At 42.6% G+C, this 27,709-nt stretch overlaps 1 protein-coding gene across 1 annotated transcript in view; it reads right to left on the bottom strand.

The window, feature by feature from the left end:
* Positions 1–27,709, bottom strand: part of TRAPPC3 (trafficking protein particle complex subunit 3) — a 77,316-nt gene that overhangs the window by 33,019 nt on the left and 16,588 nt on the right. The window contains exon 2 of the mRNA XM_069223840.1: positions 9,768–9,865. Coding sequence (XP_069079941.1) covers positions 9,768–9,865 — 98 coding nt within the window. The remainder of the gene's footprint in view (positions 1–9,767; positions 9,866–27,709) is intronic.

The raw sequence follows: 27,709 nt of genomic DNA on the forward strand, positions 1-27,709 counted from the left end.
TTCCTCATATCATCTCCCTCCTATCACCCGTCCTCTGGCATTACTCTCTGCTTGTCCCATTAGTAAGGCCGGCAGCAGCCAACATTTGTGGTTAGCAGACAACCTCTAGACCAGGGGCACAAACATAGTCCAATGGATCACGAGGTGGAGAAGGGAACAGAGATTTAGGCCCTAATTACGAGTTTGGCGGGTGAAAAGTTCGCCCGCAAAACTCCCACGTTCAGGAGACCGCCAGTGCGGTCTTCTTCCCACTGGCCCTATTATGAGTTTCCCACTGGGGCAGCAGGCAGAAACACAGTTTGCGCCCGCTGGCCCAGTGTGAAACGCACAACAACATTGACGCTGGCTCATAACAGAGCTGGCGGCAATGCTGTTGTGCGTCCAGTGCACTAGCACCTGTCTAGCTAATCACTGTAACTTGTGTGACGGGGCTGGCCAGGGGGATCCCCGCACTGTCCATGCAAAGTGCTGTGTGATAATTATGGGACCCTCACTGTTTTTCCCTGATATATCCCAGCAGGTGAAGTTTGCTGAAATTCAGGGTGAAAGATCTAGAACAAAGCCAAAACATGCAGAATTTGGTGTGTTAAAACCGATTCCACATATTACACCTTGTTTTCCTGTACAAAACGCCAAATCGAAGGTATTTAGCACATGTGATAAATACCTCAACCTGGGCTAATCGTATTTACTGCATTTATTAAATACCTCACCCTATTCAACAAAAATGTAATGAGGGCTTAAACATTATGGAAGTACTGAAACTGTAGCCACTATCAGCAGACTGCCGATTCACCAGCTTTCTTTCTTGATGTCTGAAGGTAGGACAAGGAAACACACACCAAACAATCAGTATGTATACTCCAGGGAAAGGGTTGCTATATACTACAGACCAGATCCCTCCATTTGTAAGAAAAACGGCAACAAAACAGAGGGGAATTAATGCTGAAGTACCAAAGCAGGCATGTGTCAAGACAAGCAATGTAAAGGAGGTATATTTGCTAGGCTAACCATACAGCTATGTGAACACGGATTCAAGGCACAGAGTAGACTGCCATGCTCCCACTAAAAGGATAATGATAAACTGGGAGCGGGGAGGTATAACATTCACTTGCCCACAACCTCCCAGTCATACGACAGACATGTACGGTAATCACACCTTGGTGGTCCTGATGCTCAACATTGAAACAGTTTCCCAACACAGGATCAAAACAAAGACAACTCACTTCCAACACACCCTACATGATGTTACATGCTTCTCGGGTAAGCAAGTGTTTCAACGCTCCACATAGTGGTAGTAAGTGTTATGTAAATGTTGCAATATAACACACTAATATTCACTTACTGGAAGTCACTAAAAATCCCAGTTTTGGTAGCTGATCTAATTCAATAGGGTATGCCACATTCCCATCAATGGAACAGGTAAGAAAGAGTGCACCCTCTAACTAAAATCAGCTGCCACCAACCGTCAGTCTCCCACAGCCTCCTGTGAAGAGGCATTAGCCACTCTCTGCTTTGAGAGTTCTCTTTGGATGCTTCTCAGGAGCAGCAGCATCTGGTGCTCTGCTGGTGAATGGCAGCAAGACTGTAGTGTATATTCAGTGGAATCATAGACTGCCAAGTGCACTAGGGAAAAACAATATCTGGTCTTGCCAGAGTTTTCCTTGGCAAACCAAGGGATTTTGTCCCCACATATAGCATGTAAGCAACAAATACAGGTCAGTGCTACAGGTGAGATATATGCTCTAAGCCACATGTTCTGTATGAAAGGCCAGTAATGTCAGATAATACTTCACAGGTGATAACATTTGACATGTCATTACTGGTGGCCATTTATTAAAGGCATCCATAACCATTACAAGTACAGTAGCTGTGGAAAGGAATGCTGCACATCCAACTACCACAGTATGGGTATGCGTTAGTTTTACCAGCTGAATCAAGAATGAAATGGTGCCACGATGCTCAAAACACTCTGCTGCCTAAGGATGCCATCTATGCTGATAGGCATATGGTCTGAGCTCCTCACAATATAAGCAATTATAGCAATGGAGGACTCGGTCACCTTGTGTTCAACAAAATCCAACATTCACGTGGTCTTCTTATTTGAAACGTGGCTGTATTAATGCAACGAAAGAAGTGAAGAGAACAAATTATCCATACCTCCAACGTGTGTTTTGTCTCAGTAGACTTACTCAAGGCTAACGCGGGGGTATCAAACAAGGCATGTATTGTGGAATAAAAAGCTAGATCCAAAATGGCCCAGGTTAGAGACTTACACAGAAAATTAAAAAGTCGTTATATTGGACAGAGTAGCACATACTATGTTTGTGTGTCCATGGCTGTGAGGTCCTGGGAATACACGTGATCCAAAACAAAATCGAAAATATGCGTATTGCTGGTTTTCAAACCAATAACCGTGCAAAGGAGTGTTTCAAGTTAAACATAATAGCTTGATTTTTTCCATGACGCTTCGCTGCATTAGTAGTATAATTTCTAGATGCTGTAAATGACAGTTGTCACCAGTTCACCTCCCTCAGAAGGATAAAGGAACACCTTTGCGGTATTCAAACTTGTGACCTTTAAGTCACAACAGCACTTAACTCATTGAGCCACACAGCTAGCTAGTGAATGATCTCAAAGATGAGTGAAGTTAGGATAACAGGCAACATTTGGTAATTCTAGACTGTACTGGACCGTAAACCGAAGCTTTACATACACACACATTTACTTTCAAGTTGTAGACTAAACGCTTGCTTTCATAAAAATATGAGGCAAAAAAGTCAAGTTCTTTCGAGCAGAGCAACAATAAAGATTGGGCACAGAAAAAGGTGGCCTTGCTTATAAAGTGCAGATGGCCCGTAAATGGTCAGAGACAACAATTTTGGTGAATTCTTTGCTTGGGACCAAATATGTGATACCTGAAATCTACCATCCCACTACAAAACAGGTGCAATGACCACAAAACCACTTAGTACCTGAAGGCGAATAAAAGCATATGCCAGTGCTTATTGTAGTGTCATTTGTGAATAGTGACACGACATCACTCTAAAACGTGTCCCAGCAATAGTAGATCAAGAAGTGAACAGACTACTGATAGGAATAACATGTTCTACGATTTGTTTTAAGTTTTGCAGCTTTTAGTAGAAGGGGCAGAGAACTTGAAGAAGCACATCATAATATTCATGAACCAAATGAACGAGTTACTTACCTTCGGTAACGACTTTTCTGGTGGATACATTAGCTACCTGTGGATTCCTCACCTCATGAATACTCCCATGGCGCCAGCATTCGACGGAAATCTTCTTACTAGTCTCTGCACGTCGACGAGGACGTCACTGTCTCGCACGCGACGCCGTCTGACGTCATACAGGCAATAAGAGGTCCTCGACGACGTGCAGACGTCAGTACCAATAATTTTTTACGTGCATGAGAACAACCAGGCAATGCAATGAAAGAGCAAGGCAACATCCATTATATTGTAAAAATACACCACATTGTACGAATAACTGTAAATCTTTTTATGTACATATATATATATATGTATAAAACTCTCTCTTTTCAAAATATATACACACACCAAGTATATACATAAAAATATATACACATATACATATATATATATATATAAATATATTATATATACATCTATTGCACCCTCAAAGACCAAGAGGAGCGCACTCAAGGATTACTTGGCAAGACCATAAAGGCAACGGGGAGGCGGGTGGGACCGTGAGGAATCCACAGGTAGCTAATGTATCCACCAGAAAAGTTGTTACCGAAGGTAAGTAACTCGTTCTTCTGATGGATACAACTACCTGTGGATTCCTCACCTCATGAATAGAGTCCCAAAGCAGTACCACGCCCGGCGGTGGGTGCCTAAATGGTCAAACCAAGAAATCCTGCAGCACTGACCGTGCAAAATGACCGTCCCTTCTAACCTCAGAATCTAAACAGTAATGTTTTGCAAAAGTGTGAAGGGACGACCAAGTTGCGGCCTTGCAGATGTCGACCACAGGAACACCTCTGGCTAAGGCCGAAGTGGCCGACTTAGCTCTGGTGGAATGAGCTCTAATGCCCTCAGGAGGATCCTTCTTTGCCAAAGAGTAACATATTTTAATGCAAAGAACAACCCACCTGGATAGTGTTCTCTTGTGGACTGCCTTTCCTCTCCTCTTGCCCACGTATCCAATAAACAGCTGATCCTCCAGCCTGAAATCCCTTGTTCTATCGATAAAGAAGCTCAACGCTCTCTTTGGGTCCAGACGGTGCAGTCTTTCTTCCTCTTTGGAAGGATGAGGCGGAGGATAGAACGTGGACAAAGTAATTGCCTGAGCCAAATGGAAGGGTGAAACAACCTTCGGGAGGAAAGCAGCCTTGGTCCTCAACACCACCTTATCCCCATAAAAAGTTGTATAAGGGGGTTTTACTGATAAGGCCTGCAACTCACTCACTCTCCTTGCTGATGTTATAGCTATCAGGAAGACTGTTTTTAAAACCAAAAACCTCAAGGGGCAAGAATGCATAGGTTCAAAAGGGGACCCCATAAGGAAAGTCAGGACTAAGGACAAATCCCATTGCGGCATAACGAATGGCTTTGGAGGATATTGATTTAGAAGACCTTTCAAGAATCTGATAACAATAGGGGATTTAAATAAAGATGGTTGGTCTGGAAGACATATGAAGGCTGACAAGGCCGATAAATAACCTTTAATGGTAGCCACTGCACAACCTTTCTGCGCCAGAGATAGAGCAAAAGACAAAACGTCCGATAGATGAGCATGTAAAGGATCAATCTGCCTCTCTCCACACCACACAACAAATTTAGACCACCTATTAGCGTAGATAGATTTAGTGGAGTGTCGCCTGGCCGCTAATATAACATCCACTACCTCAGGCGGGAGAGAGAAGGAACTCAGGTTGCCCCGTTCAATCTCCAGGCATGTAGGTGCAGACTCTGGAGGTTGGGGTGTAGAACCTGCCCCTGCGACTGTGAGAGGAGGTCTGCCCTGAAAGGGAGACGGAGCGGCGGGCACGTTGAGAGTTGGAGAAGGTCGGAGTACCACACCCTCCTTGGCCAATCCGGAGCTATTAAGATTACTAGAGCCCGGTCTTGGCGAATCTTCCTCAATACTCGAGGAATCAAGGGTATGGGAGGAAACGCGTAAAGCAACTGGCCGCACCAGGTCATTTGAAACGCGTCCCCCAACGCTTCCTGCATCGGATACTGAAGGCTGCAGAACAACGGACAATGCGCGTTCTCTCGAGTGGCGAACAGATCTACCCGAGGAAACCCCCACTTCTGGAAGATTAAACGGACTTGATCTGGATGGAGACGCCACTCGTGGTCTGCCGAGAAGTGGCGACTGAGACTGTCCGCACGCACGTTCAAAACTCCGGCCAGATGGTTTGCTATCAAGCAAATCCGATGGTCCTTTGCCCAGGACCATAGTCGAAGAGCTTCTCTGCAGAGAAGGTACGACCCCACTCCTCCCTGCTTGTTTATGTACCACATCGTGGTAGTATTGTCCGTTAGGACCTGTACCGACTGACCACGAAGGGAAGGGAGGAAGGCCTTGAGAGCCAGACGTACAGCCCGTAACTCTAACAGATTGATGTGAAAAATCTGTTCCTCTGGAGACCAAAGACCTTTGATCTCCAGATCCCCCAGATGAGCTCCCCACCCTAGAGTGGAAGCATCCGTTATGACTGTGGCCACTGGTGGCGACTGCTGGAACGGCTTTCCTTGTGAAAGATTGTTGCTTGCAATCCACCACTTCAAATCCACAGCAGCATCTCTGGAGATCTTGACAGTACGCTCTAGATCCCCTCTGTGTTGAGACCACTGCCTTCGGAGGCACCACTGAAGAGCCCTCATGTGCCAGCGAGCATGCGTGACCAACAGAATGCAGGAGGCAAAAAGACCGAGCAGACGAAGGACCTTGAGGACTGGAACTACCGCTCCATTTCGAAACATTGGAACCAAATCCTGAATATCTTGAATCCGCTGAGGCGGAGGAAAGGCCCGACCCAATGTTGTATCCAGTACTGCCCCTATGAACAGGAGGCGCTGAGAGGGCTCTAGGTGAGATTTGGGCTCGTTCACCGAAAAGCCCAGGTCGAACAACAACTGGGTTGTTGACTGCAGATGACGCAACACAAGCTCCGGGGACTTGGCTTTGATCAACCAATCGTCCAAGTAAGGGAATACTGCTATCCCCTTCCTTCTGAGCTCTGCCGCAACCACCGACATCACCTTCGTGAAGACTCGAGGTGCTGAAGTAAGACCAAACGGAAGGACCGCAAACTGGTAGTGTTGCGATCCCACCACAAACCGGAGATACTTCCTGTGTGACTTGAGTATCGGGATATGAAAGTAAGCATCCTGCAAGTCGACAGACACCATCCAGTCTTCCATGTTCAACGCCAAAAGCACCTGTGCTAGGGTCAGCATCTTGAACTTTTCCTGCTTGAGGAACCAATTCAAGATCCTCACGTCCAGAATTGGTCTCAAACGACCATCCTTCTTGGGAATCAGGAAATACCTTGAGTAAACTCCTTGACCCCTTTCCTGCTCCGGGACCAACTCCACCGCGCCCTTTAAAAGGAGGACTTCTACCTCCTGTTCTAGCAACAGGAGATGTTCTTGTGAACAATACGAAGGGCGGGGCGGGATGAGGGGCGGAAACTCCCGAAAGGGAAGGGTGTAGCCTTTTCCCACAACACTGAGAACCCAAGTGTCCGACGTAACAGTCTCCCATTTGGTGAGAAAATGCTGTAATCTTCCCCCTAGAGGAGAGGAGTGAGTGGGAAATGGTGGAAGCCTAAGGCTGCTTCCCCTGCTGCACCCCGCCAGAGGATGAGGAAGAGGCAGAGTGCTGCTGAGAAGCTCCCCTGGTGCGGACCCTACCCCTCCCCCTAAAAGATCTATAGGGATGGGAAGAGGCAGGTTGCTGATATCTTCCCCGAAAGGAAGAGGAGGAAGAGCCACGCCCAAATCCACGAAACCTCCTGAAGAATCTGGAAGAGGCCGTGGAAGAAGGAGCTTGGAGTCCCAACGACTTAGCCGTGGCCCTGCTCTCCTTAAACCGTTCCAAGGCCGAATCAGCCTTAGCCCCAAACAGTTTGTCCCCATCAAACGGGAGATCCAACAATGTGGACTGTACATCTGCCGAAAAGCCCGAGTTACGGAGCCAGGCCTGTCTCCTTTCCACCACAGTTGTGCCCATTGCTCTGGCTACCGAGTCGGTGGTATCCAGTCCCGTCTGGATAATTTGGGTCGCAGCAGCCTGGGCATCAGAGACAAGATCCAAAAGACCCTGGGGAAGCTCTGTAAACGAAGAGGAGATGTCATCCATCAGAGCATGAATATACCTCCCCAGGATACAGGTTGCATTGGTGGCTTTTAATGCCAGACTGCAGGACGAAAAAATCTTCTTCGACTGCGCCTCCAGCTTTTTTGAATCTCTGTCCCCAGGCACCGTCGGAAAAGAACCAGGCGCTGACTTGGACGAACAGGAGGCCTGCACAACCAAGCTCTCCGGCGTAGGGTGCCTAGATAGGAAACCAGGATCAGTTGGAGCCGTCCGATACCTCCTGGCCACGGCTCTGTGAACTGCTGGGGAAGATGCCGGCTTCTTCCACACCTCTAAAACCGGATCCAGTAGAGCGTCATTAAAAGGTAATAGAGGCTCCGCCGCGGCTGAGGCCGGATGCAACACCTCTGTCAAAAGGTTTTGTTTCGCCTCCACCACCGGCAAAGGCAGGTCCAAAAAACTAGCTGCCTTCCGTACCACTGTATGAAAGGAAGCAGCTTCCTCGGTATATTCCCCCGGGGACGAAAGGTCCCACTCAGGGGAAGTGTCCAGCCCACTGGCCGACTCCAGTCCACGCAGCCCATCACCCGAGTCCTCTAGCTCTCCTTCCTCTAGGGCTCGTTGGTACTCCTGCTCTTCTAGTACCCGGAGAGCACGCCTCCTTGAATGCAGTCATTGCTCAATCCGCGGAGTCGACAATACCTCCGCCGAAGTCGGAGATCGGCGCCGATCTTCCGAAGCCACCGACGCCGCATCCGGCGCCACAGGTAACTTCGGCGCCGACTGAAGAGCAGTTGAAACGGATGGACCCACCGGAGTCACAGGCCGAAATCTCGACGTCGACGGGATGGAAATCCCTGGGGCCAATCCTTCCGAAGCCACCGGAGCGGCCACCGGCGCCGACACTGGCGCCGAGCCCACGTTCCCAAACGGGAGAAAGGGCATAAAGGGTGCTGGCCGAAGAGGTGCAGGATCACCCAAAGAAAAGGCCAAAGGCCCAGCCGGAGCACCCCCTGGAGCCATCTGTTGGAAGATGGCATACATCGCATTCAAGAATGCGGAACTATCGGCTCCAGGGGTGGGAAAAGCCGGATACTGGGGTGCCTGACTCGGAGGCGACCCCGACGCCGGCCTCGGCGTCTGCGCCGGAGAAAACACTTGAGGCTCCAATACCTCAATCACCGACGCCTGTCCAGGCGAAGTTGGAGACGCCGGAGAGGGCAACGGCGTCGAAGGATGCGGCGTCACCGTGGGGCTGACCTCCCATGTCCTTCGGCGCCGATCCGGAGACCTGGAACGAGCCTCCCTTGAATGACGCCGAGATTCTCTACGGCGCCGGGAGTCTCGATGACGCCGATGTCTTGGAGAAGACTTTTTCTTGTGATGCTTCTCCTTTGACTTGGCCATAAACAGCTTCGCCTCGCGTTCTTTAAGGGCCTTCGGATTCATGTGCTGACATGAATCACAAGTCGAGACGTCGTGGTCGGAGCTCAAACACCAAAGGCAATCGGAATGAGGATCCGTCACCGACATCTTGCCTCCACACTCACGACAAGGCTTAAATCCAGACTTTCTCTGCGACATTATTTCCACAGAGAAAGAGTACGCAGCAAGATATACACTGTAACCGCAAGAGTAACAGTTGCTCCCTCGAAGATAACCGTTTCGAATGCACGGAAAAAAGGGAACTGACGTCTGCACGTCGTCGAGGACCTCTTATTGCCTGTATGACGTCAGACGGCGTCGCGTGCGAGACAGTGACGTCCTCGTCGACGTGCAGAGACTAGTAAGAAGATTTCCGTCGAATGCTGGCGCCATGGGAGTATTCATGAGGTGAGGAATCCACAGGTAGTTGTATCCATCAGAAATATTGTGTTTCAATTTAATCCATTTTTCTGGGTTCATTAACACTACACAAATGTCGAAAATAAGGAAATAAGAATGTACATTTAGAAGAAAAACATTAACAACATAGTCAAACAAAAAAGTGGGTTTCCCCACGAACCATGAATACACTCCAAGTGAAATATGTGCTGCCACATACTTCTAGCAGAAAGGCTAACATCCACTGCCATTCCTACTGGATACATTTTTGGCCAAGGGAGTACTGTCCACCTTGAGAGCCTTCGCATGAAATGAATAATTCAAGGTTTGGCATGGAAGTTAGAGCTGCAAATAAGTAGACCTGGGCCAAGGAAAGGAAACCCACCAAACACCGCAGGAAGTTACTATGAGTACAGTGGATGATGGAAGCTACTCACTATGGCTATCAAGTAACAATGCTGATTCTCACCAATCCCCCACACAGGTGTTGATTTTTTTTCCCCTCACGGGTCTACAACAGCAAACAACATTTGGCTGGATGACAACTACTCATCAATGGTGAGAAACTGGCCTGAACTTGGATTTCATACTAAAGACCTGACACTCAAACTGAAGGAAAAACAAACTTGCATTTTGTCCAGCTGCTTGTTGACGTCTTCATCATTTTCATAATCTTTACACAGTTGGGTGACCAGAGCTCCATATGTCAATGTGAAGAGCTCTGAATTCTGGGAAGAAACAGAGAAACACGATCAGCAAACACAGGAAGACAATGCATTACAAAGTTTTCCAAACTTTCAATAATCAGGGACAATCCCCACACTTCAAACATCAAAATATATCAATAAAAGGGACAAAGAATAAAACTTAGAGTAAGCTTTGTTATAGCACTTCAACACAGAAGGCCAACTGCCTCTGTTTTGTTATAGTAAGCACAATTTGTATAATAGCCCCAAAAGTGCTTCCATATTTTGGTCATAGACCAAGAGTCCCCTTTTCAGGTACAATGTGCTGAAAAGCAAAGCAGACCTGCATTAGGTAGAACTCAAATATACTAACATCTTTAAATGTTACCTCTGTTGGCCTACACTTTAGATAGGTTAGGTTGTGGGCTTGATGGGAATAAATGTTGAGCAGAGGCAGGTCGTGTGAAAATATTTGGTGACACAGCTCTATAGTCAGGCCTTTACGACTTCACTGTGAAATGTACCAGCCACACATTTCAACATAGTGTTTTCCAGAGGCAAGGTGCCTTCAACAACTTTTAAGGTACCAAAGACGTGCACTATCGAGCTTTCATTCAGAATTATCCCCTCTCCCACCAAAGAGTATAGGAATTCTGTATCCAGAAAACAGAGCCCTTGACCGTGTAGCATGGCTTGTACCAAGCTATCACTAAAATTTAAAAAGTCCACATCTCTCTGTTCCTAAGCTGTATTCGCCTTGAGAATCCTTAAAGTTATTGAGGTGTACTTCTGGAAATTTCCAACATTAAAATACTCTTGGAATGGAAGCACTTCAAGTATATTTACCTGGACTCCTGCAAACATAAGCATGTAAAATACAAATGTTCTTAAACATGTGGATTATTGAATGAAGAGTATTTGGTTAAACTTCTACAAGCTCTGCATTAACTGCCGTTTTGTGATTTAATTATACAGAAAATAGTACTTAATAATATTAAATATATGGTCTAAATAGTTCTGAAACAAAGAAAATACTGCATATATACAAACTAAAGTCAACTGGATGTGCCTATTTTACATATAGCTGCAAAGAATAAAAAGTTAGTATCACAACCTAGCATTCTGTAATTCTAAGAACGCAGTGAATGGGTTCATGCTGAAAATGGACTATCGTGGATCTAGAGCACAATCAGCCAATCAGGAATGAGCTCTCAGGGAGCTCATGTAGTCAAAACGTTATGTCCATGGCCATGAAAGATCAGCCTGCATTGTGATGGGCAAGTGAGGTAGATTTGCCTTAATATTAAGAAGAATTGAGCATCTTCTTTGCCTAAGACATTTATTTGAGGATGTACAGCTAGTCCTAGAGTTGGTAGTAACATTTTGACTTTGTGCAAGCGATTTTTGTATATACTCTGCGCTAGAGAAGTAATTACACTCTTAAAATAGGATTAGTGTGTAATTTTTCGATACAAAGTCCCAAAGCTATTTATAGGGGATTGTGGCCTAGATAATTCACAATAAAATGTCTTAAAAGAGAACTGGGCACAATACAGAGTATCACGCTTATATATGTATGTATGCATCAGGCAAAGGTATAGCAGAAACCTAGCAGAAAGGTATCAGAGTGCTACCCTGGGTCATAAGCAACGATACAGTCAAGGTTGATATGAGAGGTAGCTGGTTCTGAGGGCAGAAGGGAATGTTACTTCATCTCTATAAAGAAGTGTATTTTCAGAGGTTTCTTAAATTGAGGCAGGATTTGGGGTGGTCCTGACTGATTTTAGGATGTTGTTCTATATCTTGAGCGAGGCCTGTTACCTTGGTTTTCTTTTTGTACTTTTTTTTGCACAACTTCTCTTTATGAAGCAGCACTACCAGTGTGGAGAATGTACAATGTTGGCACACACATTTGCACAAATCAGCCATTCCACCAAATTACATGTAAAATCAAAAGTAGGTTCTGGGAATCCACACTGCCAAGTCAAAAGTCCAGCAATCCAACCAAGTCTTATTTTGTCCCTACATTTCACAAGGCCCCAAACCCAATCTCTATCATGTCATGACCCAGCAGGACAGGTAAATGGCTTTGCCATTATGGTCACAGGATAAACATAACAGTTCCAGAAGCACATTAAAAACTTCTGCAACCTGCTAAAGGGCCAAATGGAGAAATTAATGTTAATACCCTCCATAGTCCCACAGTACTAGGATTGGGCAACGCCTCAGAACATCAGATGTCATTTCTTCTGTCATGGTCTTTTGCTGGCACAGCAGACCTGACCAGGGACTAAAACAGAATTAGGGCACCACAGGTCAAAGACTGGTAGCATCGCATAAGTGCTGGATGGAGACAAAAATGGAAAGGAGTGCAGGGGGGAAGTAATTTCACATCTGTGAGAGCCCATCGTGAAACACCATGACCAGTCTGAGCCAATTCAGTTTTCTGCAATGTAGCCACACATGGTATATGCAGGCATTAAACAGCAGTGGTCTCATGTACACATTCCTGACATTGCTCCTTTAGTACTACAATCCCATACCAACCTTTAGTTGATAATGTTGCATCATCAAGCCAAACTTTCCTCCTTCATTTCACTAATCAACGTCTGAACATTTGAGTTAGGGTCAAATGTTCACCACCTTTAACAGGGCCACTCTCGATGTGAGGTCAGTGATAAGGCAGGAGACTAGCATTTATTAGATGATATGTGGACTTTTGTGTCAAACTTTAACACCGATGAGTAACCTGGTTCACCAAGGCAAAGACATCACATTGTCCCTCTCATTCAGAATCACTCCCTGTCCCACCAAACAATTTACATCACCCTATGACGAAACAGAAGTGTCAGACAAAATGGATAGCGGGGAATATGGCAGTGGCGTCCTCCAATGCAAAGAATTTGAGAGTCACACCAAAGATACCTTACAACAGGTCACAAAATACACTAACAGTCCCTTTTCATCAGGCACATGCCCAAGAGTATACCATTAAGCAAATAAACAAGCTATCGAGCCATAACCTTGTTTTGCAGCCCTCCTAGGCCTATTCTTTTTTACTTCCAGTAATATTGTATACATCCTATTACTGGATAGTATCGCCATAATGAACACCTTTGTATTGTGCTACATAGGCAAACCCAAACATACTCCCCACTTCCAACAAGCGTTTCTCAAAAGCTATCTATGCCTTAAAACGAGAGGGTAGAGACAGGGAACCACAGTGAAAGAAACATTATTCTAAACTCTTAGAAAACAAAACCTAAGGCCTCATCCCAACTGAGGTATATCAAGAGCAGTTTAGAGCCAATATTTTGCATATAGATCCCTGCATTTCCAAAGCTGTTAATTCCAGCAAGGGGTCCTTGTGGATTACAAGTAATTGAAGTGACTGACCTCTCACGAATAATGCTCATGTTTCCTTCCAAGACCTTGGCAACAATCTCATGATATTTTATTTTTAAAAATCTAGCAATTTCATAACCGTTTCCTTTTCTGTCATGTATTCATTAAATCAGAAACCTGCAATTACTAGTAGAATATGCACACAACGTGTTAGAAGACAAAGGTTGCCCTGAACGTCAAACTGCGCTGCCTGGGTATTATTTCTGCTCACAGTCCTACAAAATGAAGTTGCCTCTCAGCTCTCTGCATTCAACAGGGTAACTAGAAGTGCTCTGGACTGGAACTCCCCTCATCATCTGGCCTCTAGAACACAGAGCAGACCTCTCTCTGACGTCATGTGTCAGAGTTGAACTGCCATATACAAACTAACTACTCATTTCTACTTCCAGTTGGATGACAATCTGGTGGTCTTCACTCCTTGAATGAGTACATGAATGGAGGAGTGAAGAATTGCTTCACCTGAATGAAAACCTGGAAGAGATATTGCTGACGTGGTCTACAGCCTCAACCAATCTAGACATTTGTTTCAATCAAGCAAAATTAAACAAAAAACACAGTCTCATCTACCACACCAAAACGCCACTTTCAACCTCAGATAAACACACTTGTTAAGAATTCTCGCTCACTCTAAATCACAGTATTATGGATGTGAATTAAGAGATCATGACAAAAAATATAATTCTGCTCAGTCCTGCCCAAATCTTGGGCATTTGTGATGGCGGCTTTTTGGTTCCCTGCCAGCCCATGTATATGTTGCTTGTCCCACAGAAAGACTCTCCTCCAACTTGGAACAATAGCTAGTGCCACCTACGTGGGGTGAGAAGATGGGTAGGACTATCAACACTATGTGCGGAAAACAGTCTTAGCCTAATAGCAGAGCATTGAATCGTGCAAAACAAAAGTGCACAATATAAAGAAGAGGCACTGAAAATGGATAGCATACATTCTACCTGTAACTTTATCTTACTGAATACATTTGGTGATAAAACTTCTAAAATAGGTTAAAAGCATTTCCACCAACATCTGCAATACATTCAGAAACGTTTCCCACTTCTCATGATCCTCTTCAGATGGTCCCAATGTTCACCTTTGTCATATTACAGTTAAACTTTAAAAAAACAGCAGTTCTTCCTATCCCAGGACCTTAACAGAAAACAGGAGAACATCCCGAACCAAGCAGTCCTAATTTTGGCTTAAGCTGCAGAAGTGTCTCTCTCCGGTCTGAAAGACTCCTTGTTGACTACAAGTTAGTAATCAGGTAGCTGTCATGGACCTCTGCCTAACCCATACAACACACAATTCAGCATGAGACTATCTTGTAGATATCATACACATGTATTGGCCACCACTAGCGTTTGAATACACAAGCTGCCAAACTCAAATAGAGAGAGGGATGACTGACTTCTTCAAGGGCACTCTCTTATGGTGCAAGCTGCTGCTGTCCCAACATGCTCAAACCAACTAACTGCATTTCAAAGGAGCTCAAATACCAGACCATTCCCTCGAGTCTTTTAATGCTATCAACGAGTTACGATATGGTTTACCTGTAGGTTCTGATTCACACGTTTGAGAGTTGGTTTGGCAGACTATGCCCAATAAATACGTAAAAATAAAAAATAAAAAAAAACACACCACCAAGACTCTCTACTGAGTAAAACAGAGGCCTCCAGCTCTGCATTCCGCAACTTTTGTGAAGATATCTCCTCTCGGGCCCCTAATTAAAAAAAAACAACATACATGAACTCTCCACCAGTCTTTGAAAAAGACAAACTTCAGCGGTGGAACATTACATTATGCTACTCCCAATCCTGGAAACAGTTCCACAAGTCAGAATGAAGCGTATGAAGTGCTTTACGGCAGATACTAAACTAAAGAGCAATTTAAGATATTATAAAAGGCAAATTTTGCGTAAGCAGGGAATTTTAAATGACCCCCTTCCCGACCAGTAGCAAGGTCATTTTAGAACAATCTATAAACATGCAAGACCTCTACATAGAGGAATGGCACTCCAGAGTACCAGTAAGAGTCACTATTAGGGCACTCCCTATCAGCACTCCTACTAGCCCTAGAGAACACCACTGTTTGTCATAGTTTGCACTGTGTATGAATCTGAAGCAGGCAACTCAGCGCAATATCTTCCTAACACACCCATAAAATGTCAGAGGAACACAGATTGTCAGGAAGTCAAGGTAAATATGCTCTGGAATTTGACAGATTTGTGACACTCCCCAAAACAAATATCTAACATTACTAAGATAGCTCCAACTCATATTCTATCACAAGATGACCTGTTTAAGTCTACCATGGATTGGCACATGCACACTTCTGAAACCAGACATTAAATATCTTCTACAGTGCATTCTTTGGCCTCAAACTTGATAGGATTAAATGGTTTGGCAGTCTTTATGTGCTAATGCAACCAATGTTCTTACATGTATCCTATTTGCAAATGTTTTCAATATTTGGGGTTGCTGGGTGGATAGAGTAAGTTACATGCTGTTTCCCCCGCCTAAATGGGCAAAACAGTCTAATGTGGTCTCTATTCAATTATATCTTCTACTAGAATGTGCCAAACTTTGAGTGAGCCAAAGGGGACATTCAAATACTGCCAAAAGCTGACGCCAATTTACTGTTTGTCAAATGTTGATGCTGAGCTCTGGCACAAGAACACATTGCAGGCTCGCAGAAGACAGAAAATACTTATGGTTACTGTGGGTTGGATTTGAACTGGAAAACTACATGAGGTTCTGGAATCTACTGTGTATGACGGGAGTCTCCTATCCCTGGCAATGGAAATCAGAAGCATCACAGAGAGCACAAGAGGACTGGCAACAGCGGTGTGCTGACACATAAAAAGAGTACTTGTCCATGGAAAGAGCTTCAAAGGACCAATCTGCGATAAACTGTTTATTCGGAGACCGAGTACATTTGTTGCTCCAAGTTATGATTTTGAATCAAGATGACTATACTGAACATGTGCCTTGGTTTGCCAAGTAGAAAGAATCACGAGAAATGGAGCGACCAAGTGGTGAATGGAAGTCTTTGTAGTGGTAGCATGTTTTACAAAGGATATTCCGAAGCACATGTTGATGATACATCCTCTGGTGATCGAGTCCAACAGATTATTTTGGTTGCAGAATGCAATAATTTAAGGAATTCGCGCTTTGGAAGCGTTTAAATATCTATTATGTTTAGGAGACTATCCTTCAGTTGCAGTGGTTGCCAAACGTTTTTTAAGAATTATGGATTATTTGAATCATCTGTAAATTCAGTGTTGTAAAATGTATTTTTATTGTGGTTGTGCTTCTTTATATTAACCAAATGTCCAATAAAACTCATTTTAAATTGATTGGCTGTAACACACCAGTAACCCCAGGCAGTCTCGTTCTGATGAAGTAGCTAAAGCTAGTGCCGAGAACATTGGCCTATTTACAATTGAACAGAATTCTGCAAGTTTTCTCGTTCATGTGCCATCAACTAACTACGACTGAAGCACGTGTCCTGTAGAACCCACAAGGCGAAAAACCACACATTAAGACAGGAAACACTTGGAAATGCAGACGACATTTGCAGAGACAGAATGGCGGGTAGTTCAAAGGATTAGAGAAGGAAACCGCTCACCTACCATTAGATGCACAGATGCAGAAGGTGAAATGAATGGCATGTACCAGTACTAGACAATGGGCACGGCAGGCAAGCAGAAGGGAAAGAGACAACATGAAAGTTAAGTGAGACACTGATGGGCATAAAGCACAGGGTGTGGGCGCATGTAAATATACATCAGCACTGAAAACACGAACAGACATGGAAACATACACAACACTGTCATCACAGAAAACACACCACACAAGGAGCCCACGATGTATGTATATGCACTTGTAAATTATACTCTTATTACAAAATAGGCCTGAAGACAATCATTGAGCTACACTTCAAATGTCACTGTGGTTTGTAAGGAAAACAGTGTACTTGTTGTGATTAGGTGCAAGGAACCATGTAGCATACATGTACAAAGAACATTCAAATATGGGCAACGAGGCAATGGCAGGAGACCACCGAGTAAAATCAGTATAGAAAGAGAAACAATGCCATGCATCTATATCAGGCTTCTCCAGCAAGTAGCTCTCCATCTACTTATAAGTAACTCTCCTGTGTGCAGCCCTGTCTACTAAATTAAAAGTTTTTGCTCGGTTGAAATCATGTATGTATAACAAAGTTAAGAGTATGCATTCAAGAAAAAATGGTGTGTATTTTCAGAAATCACAAGCAGCTGATATTTGGAAAAAAATGGCTGAATTTCCAAAATATATTAACAGCTAATATTTACGTAATCAATGATGTGGCAATGGGGAGAACTATCATTAATTTTACCGTGTGCCAGAGGCAATCCATGGCTTTGCTGTATTACCCATGTGGAGGGCCTTCAGATTTAACAAAGCTGTTCTTGCAGTACTGCTTGCAACCCTGCTTGATGCACAGAGGTGATCACTCCTAGTGATCTTGCATGGGGTGGTCACAAAATTGATCCCGCCTGATGTGGTCACTATCGCAACACTACAATATTAGTAGCTTGGGATGATTTTTATTGAACACAAGTAGCTCTTACTGCAGTAAAGGTTAGGGACCAGGTCTATATGGTCACAAAAATCTTCTAGCTCTTGCCACACACTCATTACATTTGGCTGGGATTCTCTTCTTCCATGTATTACATAAGTAGTAGAGAGAGGCATATACTGCAATGCAGTCATGGAAGAATATGATCAAGCTCTGAAAGAGAAATTAGAAGAAGTCTAGTCTGGTGCCATATTGAATTCCTCATCAGTGTATTATTTCAATTTGTATGCAATACTTCAGTTGACTTTAAAAGAGCTAGGCGCTTTCAAGTGTTTGCTTTTTTTTATACACATAATTAAATAACTAAATAAAACAACTCTACATAAAAATAGTGCACCAAGGTTTAGGACATAAAAAAAAAGCACAACTTTCGGTCACACGTACATGGAGGCTGGATTTATTTTAGTAAAATGATAGGATACTCTATTTTTCTGTACAGGCAGAAGTTCTGCACAAGAGGCGCATTCCTGAAAAATTCTCCACTGGCCAGTAAAGCAGAATTGTAAGAAGACAGCTAAATGGCAAAAACAGCATTATGCAACAGGATGCAATTCCGAGGACTACAGTCCTCAAGTGAGTAGAGTCTGATTAGCCAAGAGTCCCAGCAACATCAAAATGGCACTCACCAAAGAGGAGCATAACTTCCTCATTTGGAGAAGTTATTAAACTAGCAATGCCAACCAGTCTCGCTTACATGCCAAAGCTTTTTTGAAGTAGTCCTGTTTGTCAAAATCAGTGTGTCTGCTGTAGTGTTTTTAATGGCCACACGGAGGCGCAGTAAGGTAACAAACTAGTGTTGTATAAACATAGCTCTGTTTAAAATGCTCTGTTTGGAGCATGACGAATGGCAAATCTACTGAAGTTGAAACCAAAACGTTCCAGTGGGAAGGTAAAGCACAGAAAAGAAAGAAAGCAACAAGCACAGAAAGAAAGAAAGCAACAAGTAGAAGCAAGGCAACTGAGAGGGACATAAAATTCATATATATATATATATATGATCTTGAGAAACGACTGGCTCTGTTGAGTGCTGTATACAATGCTGCCTCCTGATAGGAGACCGGCAATATCTGCAGAGAGACCACACAAAAGGCAGTGAAAATATAGTATTTTCCAAAAGTTAAGGATGACAATATAGCCTGCTGAAATAATACATTTTAATATAAATATAGTCCTCGGGAGAAAGCGTCTCCTCTTCATGGCATCCTTTCACACATTTTATGAGTTCGAGTCCGGGCTCTACCAATGTTCACAACTGGATGCAAGGAAAAACCTCTTGTTAGGCATTTGAAATATTAACTAAAGCTTGATAGAGTAAAAAGAGGCAGTGGGCACTTTAAAGACCTAGAAACGTATTCATCCACAAAAGAAGCTTAGATTATTAATGCAGCAAAGCCTAAAAGCATCGGACTATAGCCTGACTACAATAATCAGTTGTACAGCTAGTCCAGCAACAACTCAGTAATCATTAGTGAAATGTAAACTTGGAACTTCTTACACAATTCAAACAGTGAGCCTGGAAAAGAGGACATGGGGTGATGAGACAAGGAAGCAATAGAAAGCCTGCTTTATAAACACTGTGGGGCCTATTCACAAGGATAAACATACAAAAGTGAACCTACACAAGTAAATGTACTCTTACATGTTGTAGTACGTTTACAAGTGCAAATTTACTATAAAGTGACGTTGTTCATGTCCACACCCCCTGAATTCACGGTGGGGGCATAATTTTGGAGTTCGAAATTACTACTACTAGAATTTTTGACATGTAGGTGATCTCCCTATGGTAAAGCATAGGGAAAAAAGTAAAAAAAAAAAATTAAAAAAAAAAGTTTACTAAACTTTCAAAATAAATAGTTAAAATATGTTATAAGAAATATTAATGTAAATAAATGTAAAACATTTATTTTAAATTAATAGAAAATGCTACGGTAATATTAACTTAATTTTGAATAAAATATTTAATTAATCTAAATATGTTACAATAAAATGATGGTTAACACTTTATTTAAAACACCTTAAGTGAAATATTTATATTTATTATGTATTAAAAATATTAAAAATTATGTAGGGAAATAAATTAATATATTTAAAAAAAAGTAAAGTCATATTTACATTTAAATGTAAAACGATCATTACAATAAAAGAACTATTTTGTATTTAAGTTGTTTTTAAAATTTAATTACTTGTATATATATTTGTAAGAAAACAAAATAAATGAATATAACACTGTTTCCCTTGGGATACCTCCATTATTTCCAATGGTAGTATGTTGCAGTACCAGTGGTTGGCCATGTATGGTGCTGGACTTACTAAGGGTCTGAGCTGGAGTTCATTTATTTAGGTCCCCACTACAAACCTGGAGGCCTCATGACCGTCAGATTCGCGGATGGCGGTTGGACCGCCACCAATGTGGTGGCCATAGCACCATATTACGATTGCGGCAGTCGTGCCGCGGTCGGACCACCAGCACTGCCAGGATCAGAGATCCCGGCGATCTGACGGTCTTAATCTGCCCTGGATATTACAACTTCATTCTCCGCCACGGTAGCACCGCCATGAAAAGACTGGCGGAGAACAGGTGCAGGGGGCCCCTGCACTACCCATGCCCTTGACATGGGCAGTGCAGGGCCCCTCCTGGCCAGCACCGTCGCAATGTTCACCGTCTGCCATGCGAGGGTGTTCGTGCACCCATGCAGACAGTGAACTTTGCAAGGGGGCTCGTGCACCCTGCATCCTACAGCACTGTCGCCAGCTCGATTACAACCAGGAGGCAATGCTGTAGGGTGTTACCCAGTAGGCCGGCAGGCAGAAACTCAGGTTTCCGCCCGCCAACCCAGCGGGAAACTCATAATGGGCCTGGAGGGGAGGTAGCCACATTGGTGGCAACCTCCGTGAAATTGTAATCAGGACCATAATGTGCTTTTAATGACCATAACTTTAGTACTGTTGTTTTACATTCGTTCTCGACAGTCCCTGATTTATTTATAAATCAATGCTGTTGGTAGAGTGATGATAATTCTCTTTCCTGTCATTTTAAAATGTTTGGTTACAGATGTGACCATTGCCACATGATAGAGTGTAGTTGTATATTTGAGCCATGGTAAGCATCTGTAGGAACCCTGCCTTGTTGCTTTGGTATTGGTATGGATGCAGTGTTGAAGTGCGGCCAAGGGCTGTTAGCAAGGGATTGGCAATGAGTGAGGAGAGGTAAAGCTCATACATTTAGGGTAGCTCAGGGTCCAGTCCAACTCAGAGGTAGAACCTCAAACTGGATGTTGGCTGCATATTGGTATAATAGATCACTAATGTATTCCACCAAACAACAGAAAGGATATCAGCCATGGACCTAAAATTATTTTTTATTAATTGATATTCCTTAATCATTAAGTACTGAACACTTATAAAAGGGATTTTTTACCGGGGCATGAACTAGAAATTTACCCACCTACTTCCTACCACTTTAAGCAGATGGAAGGATGAATTGACCTATGAAGGATTTCAATCACTGATCATGTCATTTCAATGGGAGTTAAGAGATTTATGTTACAGACCTTTAAAAAAAAATGCAGTTAAACAGACTGCTATTTTATCCTGCTAAATTATGGCAGTACTCTCTGCCTAGACACAATGATGGAGCTGAAAGACAAGTTACAAGGCTAACGACCATGACAATTAGGCTTGCAGGAGACATGAAAAAGAAGACAGTGTAGTGTCTAGCATGAAAATCCTAAATTAGCTGCCTACAGAAACTCAAATTAAGTTAAGCCCTAGACGTCACTGGCTAATAACAATGTAAAATTCAAATGTGGTTTAGATCCTACCAACTCCAATAAACTATCCTAAAATGCAAGAATAAATGCTGTGCAGGTGTTGATAAACGTTTTTAGATTAAATACTAACAAGAGAAAAAGATGTATCTATATTTCCAAGTAAGTTCGAGGCATTTCCATAACATCAAGTTCCAGAATCAGTGCTCTCAAATACAATTTAACAGGCCAAAGGACTCAGTACTTGATGACATTACAACAAAAGTTGGGTTCTACTATTCACAAAAGGTCTAAAGATTCTTATTGTAGTCGAAGGATAGGTTCTCCAAAAAAAAAGAGCTTGAAGACACTCAGGTAGGAGGTAATTTCTTTATTTCATGATAGGCCCTTAGGTTACATTAACAGTAGGAAGACCCTGTCAGATCCTCCCATCAGTTGTCCCCATCTCTCATCTTCCACTCCAAACCACACACCAACATCCTATCACACCACTGACATAGCATTCCAGACACCAGCTCATAGAAGGAATGGGAACACACAGGATATTTCACTACTGCTGTCCACCTCTGAACAACTTTGCAGCCATGCACATTCTGTATTACCAGAACTCCCCAAAGCCACTCCAGTAATGCAAGGAGGAAAAAGAAGAAGTATGAAGATATTGTTGGAAATTTGTGATTGCAAATTCTTAACGCCCTCATTCCAGGAGATTAATTGTTTCACCCAAGGGTAACCACTTTCAATGTTCTTGTAGTGACACAATATCTGTCTAAGCTGGAAATCTGGGTAAGGGCAAATTAATCATCCCATTAACACCATGTTTTAAGTGTTGCCAACTAGTGAACCGTTCAAAATTCTAATAATGATAATAGAATGAGATGTGTGCCCCATTAAATGTGCATATCATAAAGGTGCATGCAAAGTTGTTTAGTCTTTGAACACCTTGTACGGCACTGTTCCTAAGCCATTAAGTAAACGACCTCCCAATTGTCTTGAACAATATAACTGTTAAACTGTGTTTTTTGTAGTTTCTTTAACTAGAGTGTGTTCTGCATCATATGTTTTTTTTTTAATACAATTCATATTTAGAATCCTCTCTGCCCACCTTCAATCTACAATTACTTAGCGTTATAAAAATGATACTGTACTCGAACAGTAAATTGAGATCTTTATTATGCTTCTCTCTCCACCAGTGCCACAATTCTGTTGCCTGCTTGACAGACTAGAACCTCCAGGTGCTCAACATTCTAAGGCAGGCCAGCATACCCCAGCTGTATGAATGCACCAACAAGATAAAGGGAAGGGGGGACAAGGAGTCTGGAGTTCAGTAGTGTGATAACTGGAATAAACTATTTGGCATTATAACACATCTTCCCCCAAAAGAATAAGGAAAAAGTGTTTACTGAAACAACAAAAACAGGGGGGAAAGGAAAAGGGGTAATTTTCTCATGTCATAATCTTTAGCCATCCTGGCAGATTTTTGGGTGTTTTGATTTTATGGATGCTTATGCTCAACCTTTCGTGGTTTGATTGGGAGATGTTATCCGTATTGGAGCAGTCATTCAGCAGTGTGCTCTAGGGAAGTCTGTCCATACTCCATCTCGGGCCATTTTCCATTACAGCAACATTGTGTTTAATATCTACAATGCACATTGGTTCAAAGTATTTGGAGTCACTAACATTTCTTCCCACAGGTCTTTTGACATAAACTCAATCTAACCACCTCCCATTTTTGCTGTTTAGCCCCATGTTTGTTATCATAGTATTTTTTGTACTTAGCTTGGGGTTATGCAATTTTGTTCTTTACATCAGATGTGTTGTGTTGTGTCTTTTACCACCCCTAACCAACTTGGAAAGAATTTTGTGCTAGGTTTTCTTCTTCTCAGGGATGAAAATGGTGATGTACCTGTAACTTGCCTGGGAGTGGTGTGGTAAGCCCAAAGCATGTCCTGAATAGCTCTGCCTACTTGAAGGTGATTAGCACAGGCCAGTTGAATGCAATCTTTCACCATTCTATTAATCCTTTTTACAAGGTTATTGGCCCTGGGACAGTACAATGCAGTCTTATGATGTGATAGCTAACTTCGATAGGAAGTATGTCATAGCTAATGAAGTAAATTATACTCCATTGTCAGTGAGGGTGGTATGCCTTCATTAATAAAACTATCTCTTAAAAAATGTATTAGAGATTCTGTAGTGATTTGATGTATCATCCTGGTGACGACCCAATGAGAGTGGTAATCAATTAGAACAAATGCAAACTGTTTGTTTAAGCTTTTGCGGGTCTATGGTGCCAATTATATCTAGTGCCAGTTTATCCCATGGCTTGTCAGGAACCAATATGGGGGATTATTAAGCCACTGCGAACAAACTTGGATTTTCAAAGTTGGATCATGTGGTACAATTTTTTACTTTAGTCTCAACCCTATAGTCCATGTTGGGAAACCAATATTGTTCTCTAAGTCTAGATTTGGTTAAACTCCTCCCTAAGAAGCCTTCATGAACAAGATCAACTACTTTGTCTTGTATGTTTTTGGGGGGAATTATTTTGTCATTTCTTAGTATAAAATTCTTATTAACGTTTATTTAATGTCGTACTTCCCAAAATTTCCTGGATTCTTCACCAAATTCTTTGCAAAAGCTAGGCCAACCCTGTAATATTTTCAACTGTTGTAAGGATTTATCCTATGCTATGCCTTCTTCCCACTCTATGGTGGTGACGGCCTCAGAATTAATTTCTAGTTTGGGGTACTCTAAAGTCTTGTATTCTTCTTTGTTCAAAGAGGCTTGAGACAAAACAAAAATCAGCAGCTATGCTTGCATTTCTGGAACGTATTCCACTTTGAAGCAAAAGCTTTCTGAACTTAACACCTATATAGCTATGCGGGAAGTTCTATTAGAAGAACCCTTGGAAGTAAATATATATGTAAGTGGTTTGCGATCAGTGCGTATACTGAATTGAAGGCCCCATAAAACAAAATGTTAAACTCTTGACAGCCCAGAAGCATGCAAGGGCTTCTTTTTCGATTACAGAGTAATTTGTTTCTGGCTTAGTGAGAGTACGTGATGCAAAAGCGACAATCCTTTCTTTCCCATTGATGATTTGTGATAGCATGGTGCCTAGCCCTTTATTATTGGCATATGTAGTAAGTATGGTTTTTCTACTGGATTTGAAATTACATAAGTATGGGGCTGTCAGTATCGCTTCCTTGAGCTTCTCAAATGATTGCTGGAGTTCTTCCCTCTGGTTGTCAAGATTCAGACATGCTGATACGCTTTATAATAGTGTGCTTATCACCGCTGATTTGAACTCCAATGTGTCAAGAGATATTGTTGCACAACTTGCTTTTCCAAAACTTTATAGTTTAAAGGTGTGCATGTCATCACATTAATGAAGATTCAGGACACGCTTAAAGTTTCTATCAGTGTGTGCTACTAGTCGAAATGCAGTAGAAGACCCCTTCTCAGTCATGTTGATGAAGGCAACAGTCCCGCCTGGGAGGCACGTCTTTAAATTGAACCGACCCGATGAAGACTCTTCTTATAAACCCTCAGCAGGAGATGGCTGACAAGAAAGGAAGCAGAAGGTACAACGCTTTCGACAAACACGTCCAGGAAAGGGCTGTCCTTTGAGCCAACGGCCGGAATTCCTGCTGGGAAGATGAGGAAGGGAGCATAGAGCCTGACAGCTTTTACGATAAGGAATCCTACTGAGAGGAGTAGTGCACGGTTCCAGTGGCTCTCCAGAGTACAGATGATCCCAGAAACGGACCGAAGTAATCAGCCAAGGTAAGGACCATCAACTGTGGAAATGGACACCCAGGTATGGAGCTCTGTAAACTTGGGGTACAGAATAGCTTAGCCCTGATGAGACAGGGATGGTAAGACCAGCTTCCAAAAGGATGATTAGTAATTAAAGATCTTTAAATAATTGTTTACAGTGCCTTATGCTATGTATGCCAACATGGAAAAGATTGCAACAGGATTCTTGTAGGATCATAAGCAAGGATGTGAAGAGATCACTCAGAAGAGGAACAGGCAGCGTCTCCCCCTTAATGCAAATAGCTCGTCACCAGGGTTATAAAGATTACACTGCACTCGAACAGCAAATCGAGATCTTTATTATGCGTCTCCTCTCTCCACAACTGCCACAGTTCTGTCGCTTGCTTGACAAACTAGAACATCCAGGTGCTCAACATTCTAAGGAAGGCTGTATACTCCAACTGTAAGAATGAACCAACAAGATAAAGGGAAGGGGGAACAAGCAGTCTGGAGCGTACTAGTGTCATAACTGAAATATACTATTTGGCATTATAACAGTTAGCATTACATTGTAATGGAAGCCTTTAGTCTCAAAATATTCATTCGCTCCCAATGGCATAAACTGCCGCAGAGAAAGCCAGATCTCACGTGATTCCCAAGCACTGGTGACTATAGTAATTACCCACTTGGTGGGTTAATACCAGGAGCCTGCTGACAACTGCGAAGACACACCCGACCTGGCAAGGGGCATACTTGGGTATGGCGTGCAGCTCGAATGCCCTTGAGTAAGCTGTGGCTTTGCCCTTCTGTGCACTGAACCATTTCTGCTCTAAGCCACATGGGTGTCAAACCCAGTGGAATCACGCTTTAATCAGAATCTGGTGATTGCTCCGATTGGCTCTTTTACCTCTACTCCTGTTATTGTAAAGCATATAGTGCACTTTTTTTTAACTTGTGTTTGCTTCGTTTATGTTAATGGTATTCTCCAAAGTGTTCACTGTTCTATACTTATTTTATTCTAGCAAGTGTAAAGGTTTTGTACAGTGGTATGGCACTATTTCACTAGATGCCTCCTTTTATGACTGTTATTGCAGATGCCTTGCAAGGTGCTTTGAAACCGTGATGAGTGGGGTCCGTGTGTAAACACAGGGGTGTGGAATTCCTATTGCTCGACACCCAGGACATATTGTTTGGGATTCAAGGAAAGCTAGTTTTCATGCTTATTTTGTCCTTGGGGCAAGTAGGCCCAACCCCCGCAGCCAAAACCCTTTGGCTGCCAGTTTGCAGTACCACATTATGGATCAGGAAAGGACGTTGACTGCAGTTAAGGTAATGTTTGTGTTCATATGTTAATGTTATTTGAACTTGTATTTATGGTTCATTAATGCTGTCTTTATTATTAGGGTAAGCACTCTAAGAAAATGTTGTAAGCGCTGTCTGGACTGCTGACAGTGCTCCCAATATAAAATGTGTATACATATTTGCAAAGTTTAACAATATATGTTTACAATATACATTAACTTATAAGGCTCCCAGAATGTTCTCTGATTTGATGCAAATATTTGCAGAAGCTTGAAAGCAAGATTTATGATTTTTTGGTTTCAAAATAAAAAAGTGTTCACAAAAAAACGCAACTAGGAAAAAATGTTTTGCTAAATTACTGTGAAATTTCCGGTGCCATTTCTTTGAAGCATCATTTAGTAGAATGTGTTAATGCGTGTTTGTTTCAAAATTTATATTCATAATGGGGAAAAAAAAAAAAAAAAAAAAACATTTTAGCAAAGTTATGGGAAACATGAAAATAAACAAGCATTGACAAAGCCAATAGGTCTGACATTGGTGGTCAGCCTTTTGGTTTTGTCAATGCATATCTTGTTATGACGTGTAGTGCTGTGGGACCATCATAATAAACACTGGCAAAACGCAAAAATATTTTTTGTCCTCAAAAAGCACAAATTGCCACAGTACTTCCTAACACGAACAAAACTACTTTGTGCCAATATGCTACTTGTGGAAGAGAAGAATGCCAGCTGATAAATAAAGAACTAGAATTTTAATAAAAACAAAAGGTCTTGGATAACCAATTAGGAGCACAATTCTTAAAGAAAATCGCAAAGTGCACCCATGCTATATGTCCTTGCATTAGTGCAGATTTACGGCTTTCATTAATTCACAAGAATTTACAGAAGTAGACCAGAAAATCATACTTCTAATAAAGATTTGTAAACGTCATTTTAGCACGAGAAAATATGCATGTGTAAATCTGTTGACCGTCTACAGTTTCAGTTACCTTCCAGCCACTTTTTCGCAACCCTGGAAGCATTTTTACTTCTGTCCA

Source organism: Pleurodeles waltl, chromosome 3_1, assembly GCF_031143425.1.
Source record: "Pleurodeles waltl isolate 20211129_DDA chromosome 3_1, aPleWal1.hap1.20221129, whole genome shotgun sequence".
NCBI classification, from domain to species: domain Eukaryota; kingdom Metazoa; phylum Chordata; class Amphibia; order Caudata; family Salamandridae; genus Pleurodeles; species Pleurodeles waltl.